Source organism: Trachemys scripta, chromosome 6 (genome assembly GCF_013100865.1).
Source record: "Trachemys scripta elegans isolate TJP31775 chromosome 6, CAS_Tse_1.0, whole genome shotgun sequence".
Classification (NCBI taxonomy): Eukaryota; Metazoa; Chordata; order Testudines; family Emydidae; genus Trachemys; species Trachemys scripta.
Genome location: NC_048303.1, coordinates 60,987,914 through 60,993,913, shown reverse-complemented (window position 1 = coordinate 60,993,913; position 6,000 = coordinate 60,987,914). Strand labels below are relative to the sequence as shown.

The window sequence follows — 6,000 nt, the reverse complement described above, 5'->3', positions numbered from 1 at the left end:
CTCACATCCACACCCGCCGGAGCTTATCAGTGGTTGTAGAGCCTACAGCAGTCATCCTGGCTGGGAGTCCAGGCTAGTCCCATCTCCACCGGCTGTTTTTTCCTGACTTCATACACCCTGACATGCTTAATTACGTAAACCATTATGACTCTGGTAACATAAAGGAGAACTGGGTATTGAGGCATAACCATGAATTTGCAAAACGCTTCCAGTGGTGGTGCAGTGTCATTTTGCAGGTTCCTTGGGCGAAAAGCCCCCGTGCAGAAGAGGGGCGGGGGGCAGAAGGCAGACCGAGAAAAGGCAGCTTTAAAAAGTTTTCTTTCGAAGGCGAGAGGGCTGCTGGCGATCGGCCCGGCCTGGGGCAGGAGTAGCTCCCGAAGGCAGAGGTGCACGAGGCCCCTCCCCTGTAGCGGCCGCAGCCTCCCCTCAGCCAGGGCCGTGCTGGGCACAGCGGCAGGTGCCAGGCAGCAGCCGTAGCCGCCCCCGCTCTTCGAAACCGCCCGAGCCGGCTCCCCAGTCGCAGGGAGGCGCGGAGGCGGCCCCAAGGGAGGCAGCAGCCACCTACCCCGAGTATTTAGAGGGGCCGGTCCCGGCTGAGGCTGCCTCGGGCAGGAGCTGAGCGCTGACTGTATCGCTATGAAGCGGGGAGGCATCGCGAACCCGGCTTTCGAGCCCTCCAGCCCCGACCTCCGTCTCAAGCCCAGGGCCAGCGTCAGCCGCCCACGCTCGCCCCCCGGCCGCCCCCCGCCGGAGTGTGAGGAGGGGCCGTGCGGATGGGGCAGCTTCACCCCTAGGGCTCTGCAGCTGTGCAACAACCCCGAGGGCTACCTGAGCGCCTACAGCCTGCTGGCCGTCTTCCAAGGTAACTCTCGCATGAGGGGGGCGATCCCTGGGGAAAGGGCAGCCCTACCGTGCCCCTTGTGGGGAAGGTGGAGGAGAAGGGTGGGATGGGCCAGGGAGGCTGTGGCGGGGACTTTGACTCTTGGGATAAGAGAGGAACAACCGGGGTGTGAGCTCAAGCAGGGTTAGTGTCAGCCTAAAATGTGGCAATCTTGTGACTTCGTCAGGCTCCATGTTATGCATATTCAGGCTCCTAACTAAAGTGACCTAGATAATGCTAGACTGCTTTCCTTCTACCCCTCCCACCCTTTTCTTTACTTATTCTTAAACTTGTCTGAATCCCTGAGTACCTCTCTGGGGTACCTCTCTGAGTACCAATCGGTTTCACACCCTTTCTTGTGCTACTTATAATATAGGGAAAATGCTCCCACCATTTTTTAAAACATGGCACATAAAAGGGGTATAACTTTTACTTTATATGACTTTACAAAGAAATCAAATGTTAACCAACACATGCTTATTGTTGTGTTAGGCCATGGATAATGTGACTAGCTGTGTTCCAAGCAAGTCAGCCACTGTTTTTCATCAGATTGGTTAGTTTATCTACAAAATTAAAGTATATTTTCAGACCCTCGTATTTGTTGTTCCAACAATGCCTTAGTACTGAAAACCTCCAGCAGTCAAACCTGAGAGCCCAGTGCATCAGTGGGTGTGCAGTCACTGAGTTCTAGGACTAAATCATAAAACAAAGAAATAGCTGAAAAACTTGCAACATGCAAGCTTATTTTGCTTGTAATGTTCAGTGCAGTTCTAGAGATCAAGAATCACCTTTGGGGATGGCACCAGCCTCTTCCTAATTGGGGTGAGGGGGCTGAGGAGGGATAGCCAGGAAATTGGTGTGCGTGCAATACATCTTGTGGGCACTGGTCACCCTTACTTCTGCAATTCTCTGCCACCAGCAGCAGCGCATAAGTAAGGGTAGCAATACCATACCATGCCACCCTTACTTCTGTGTAATTTTGGACCTTTGGCCGGGACAGATATTTTCAGTCAGTATTACATTTCCTTAAAACACATTTGTGGAATTAATGATAATTTCACCTAGATCCTGCAGAGAGCAATGCCAGGTAGCTGCCTGAATAAAGCCCCTTTCACTTCATTGGCATGCTTACCAGATTGCACTCTCCCCTGTCCACCAAAAAGAAAGCAGGAGGGGACACTAGCCTCTTGCCCAATATTTCAGTGGTTACAGCAGTGGTTCTCAACTGGTACGCAGAGGTCTTCCAGGGGATACGGCAACTCATCTAGATATTTGCCTAGTTTTATAACAGGCTACGTGAAAAGCACTAGCAAAGTCAGTACCAACTAAAATTTCATACAGACCATGACATGTATACTCTATCTACTTTAGTATATAGTATATAGACTCTATATACTAAAGCAGTGTTTTTCAACCCTGGGGCTCATGACTTATTTTAGACTTGTATGGTAAACATGAGAAAGTAAGCAATTTTTCAGTAATAGTGTGCTGTGACACTTAATATTTTTACATCTGATTTTGTAAGCAAGTAGTTTTTAAGTGAGGTGAAACTTGGGGTTATGCAAGACAAATTACCCTCCTGAAAGGGGTACAGTAGGCTGGAAAGGTTGAGAACCATTGGGTTAGAACACTCATAGGACAGTGGTTTTCCACCTGTGGTCTGCAGACTCCTTGGGGGCCGCAGACAATGTCAAAGATTTCCAAAGGGGTCTGCACTTCCACTCAGAATTTTTTAGGGGTCTGCAAATGGGAAAAAAGGTTGGAAAACCACTGTCATGAGGGATATGAAAGGCCTGGGTTAAAATCTATGGTCTTCATAATGTGGAATAGGTCTTTCATATCCCAGGTGAGTGCCCTAAACACTGGGCTATAGAGTCTCTTTCTGGCCTGATGAATTATCAATTATTTTATACAAAGTGGAACAGCTTCAATAGGAGCAGTCAAGAGAAACCCACTCCAAAATACTCCTACATCTTCAGTGAGTGCTTTAGTCACTGGGCTTCTGGGTAAAAAGACATCTAAGCGCAGTGGTTCTAACTCTAGGAGAGGGTTTCTGGCTGAATCCTGAGTGGAGGGAGGTGTCTCTTTGCCTGGACTTGGGCACTTAACTTCCTCTTCTCAACATTTCCTACTGGCTAGCTTCAGCAGGACCCCCTCAGTGTGCTGGCATCAGTGAATTCCTTTTTTAGGTGTCCAGCTCTCCCTATGCATTGTACAAGGTGTCTAGGCCAGGGGTTCTCAAATTGGGGGTTGGGACCCCCAGGGGGTCACAAGGTTATTACGGGGGAGGGGGAAGCAATCAACTTCCACCCCAAGTCCCGCTTTACCTCTAGCATTTATAATGGTTTTAAATATATAAAAAAGAGTTTTTAATTTATAAGGGGGGGGGTTGCACTCAGAGGCTTGCTGTATGAAAGGAGTCACCAGTAAAAAAAAAAAAAAAAAAAGTTTGAGAACCACTGGTTTAGGTGCTGAACTTGAGGATTGTGAATGTCGCTTGGCAGCATGGCACCTTGAAAGTTCAGCACTACAATGCTGAGCCTTAGTGCCCCCTATGAATCCAACCCCCACTGCTCAAAATAGTTTGTTTTTGAAAAAAGAATAGTCAAGGTTCACAAATACAGTAATAGATAAGGAGGTTTTAGTACAAACACTGTACACTAGATTTTAACACGTCTTACTAAATGTATCACTATGGTATTTGTTTACTTGCATTTCTCTCATCTTGGACTATGAATTCAGTGGCATGTGTTCATAATCCATTTCATACTACTTTTATGGCTTGTTTTTATTTATTTTTAGACACTGCAAAGGTATGCATAAAATGTCTTCCATTTGAATTGTAAAGAGTAGAAAAATTTTCTGTTCACAAAGGTTCAACATTTTCTAAATCAGGCCAAACTTAAGTTGATAGTGGTTCTTTCAAATGAAAATTGGCAATGGATACGTTTTGCTGAACATCAGAAAATAAACATGTAAATACAGAATAACAGGGAGGAACATTTCAACAATTTCTAATTATATATTAAACTTGTATCTGTGAACTGAGGTCATGCTCTATCAAATAATTTAAGCGCATATTTAAAATTTAAGTGTTGCTTGTTGGGGCCTGAGGTAGTTGTATAACGAAGGCACTGGACTAGGACTCAGAAGTTTTCTGGCTTTGCAACAGACCATCTTGGGTAATTCATTAAGGTCTTGATCTTGGTATCAGAGGTCCAGATTGGTGGAAGTGTGCAGAGCTGTTTTGAAGCTTGCCTACACCAATCTGACTGCATGATTGGGCCTTTATCTTGCAGGCTATGGTTACACTAAGAGAAGCACCTAAATTTGCCAATATTGCAGGCTGGGAATACTGATGTAGATAAGCTTTTCTGTGTTCTCAGTAGTTCTTTAATCTTGTATCCGTTTGATTGACTGCACAAGTAAATGACTATGTGAATTTCTGCAATATGAAACCTTGGGATCCCTCGTGTAAACAATGTAGCTAACACAAATGGAAGCTCTTTAGAAAACTTCCCTTATGTAGACAAAACTATGTGGCTTGGACCCCCATATGTAAAATAGGGATAACATTTCCCTATCTTTACAGGGGTATTGTGAGGATACACCCATTAATATCTGTGAAATGCTTAGGTACTACAGTGACTTTCATAGTAAATCAAATAAATTATGCATAATCAGATACAGTATCTCAATGAGACTTAGACTGCATTTTGAATGGTTCCCTCTTTTTTATACTAGTGGGATGCTAAATATCTTAATTAGAATAGGTCTCCTTCTACCTTCAGCTGTTAATGACATGTCAATCATAGAATCATAGAATATCAGAGTTGGAAGGGACCTCAAGAGGTCATCTAGTCCAACCCCCTGCTCAAAGCAGGACCAATTCCCAGCTAAATCATCCCAGCCAGGGCTTTGTCAAGCCGGGCCTTAAAAACCTCCAAGGAAGGAGACTCCACCACCTCCCTAGGTAACGCATTCCAGTGTTTCACCACCCTCCTAGTGAAATAGTTTTTCCTAATATCCAACCTGGACCTCCCCCACTGCAACTTGAGACCATTGCTCCTTGTTCTGTCATCTGCCACCACTGAGAACAGCCAAGCTCCATCCTCTTTGGAACCCCCCTTCAGGTAGTTGAAGGCTGCTATCAAATCCCCCCTCATTCTTCTCTTCTGGAGACTAAACTATCCCTGTTCCCTCAGCCTCTCCTCATAAGTCATGTGCTCCAGATCCCTAATCATTTTTGTTGCCCTCCGCTGGACTCTTTCCAATTTTGCCACATCCTTCTTGTAGTGTGGGGACCAAAACTGGACACAGTATTCCAGATGAGGCCTCACCAATGTCGAATAAAGGGGAACGATCACGTTCCTCGATCTGCTGGCAATGCCCCTACTTATACAGCCCAAAATGCCGTTAGCCTTCTTGGCAACAAGAGCACACTGTTGACTCATATCCAGCTTCTCGTCCACTGTGACCCCTAGGTCCTTTTCTGCAGAACTGCTACCTAGCCATTCGGTCCCTAGTCTGTAGCAGTGCATGGGATTCTTCCATCCTAAGTGCAGGACTCTGCACTTGTCCTTGTTGAACCTCATCAGGTTTTTTTCGGCCCAATCCTCTAATTTGTCTAGGTCCCTCTGTATCCGATCCCTACCCTCTAGTGTATCTACCACGCCTCCTAGTTTAGTGTCATCTGCAAACTTGCTGAGAGTGCAGTCCACACCATCCTCCAGATCATTAATAAAGATATTAAACAAAACCGGCCCCAGGACCGACCCTTGGGGCACTCCACTTGAAACCGGCTGCCAACTAGACATGGAGCCATTGATCACTACCCGTTGAGCCCGACGATCTAGCCAGCTTTCTATCCACCTTACAGTCCATTCATCCAGCCCATACTTCTTTAACTTGGTGGCAAGAATACTGTGGGAGACCGTATCAAAAGCTTTGCTAAAGTCAAGAAATAACACATCCACTGCTTTCCCCTCATCCACAGAGCCAGTTATCTCATCATAGAAGGCAATTAGGTTAGTCAGGCACGACTTCCCCTTCGTGAATCCATGCTGACTGTTCCTGATCACTTTCCTCTCCTCTAAATGTTTCATAATTGATTCCTTGAG

General features: G+C 46.0%; 1 protein-coding gene across 1 annotated transcript in view; it reads left to right on the top strand.

Moving 5' to 3' along the window:
* Positions 1–256: 256 nt before the first annotated feature.
* LOC117879561 (solute carrier organic anion transporter family member 4C1-like) overlaps positions 257–6,000 on the top strand; it is a 108,325-nt gene continuing 102,581 nt past the window's right edge. The window contains exon 1 of the mRNA XM_034774832.1: positions 257–862. Coding sequence (XP_034630723.1) covers positions 637–862 — 226 coding nt within the window. The 5' untranslated portion in view covers positions 257–636. The remainder of the gene's footprint in view (positions 863–6,000) is intronic.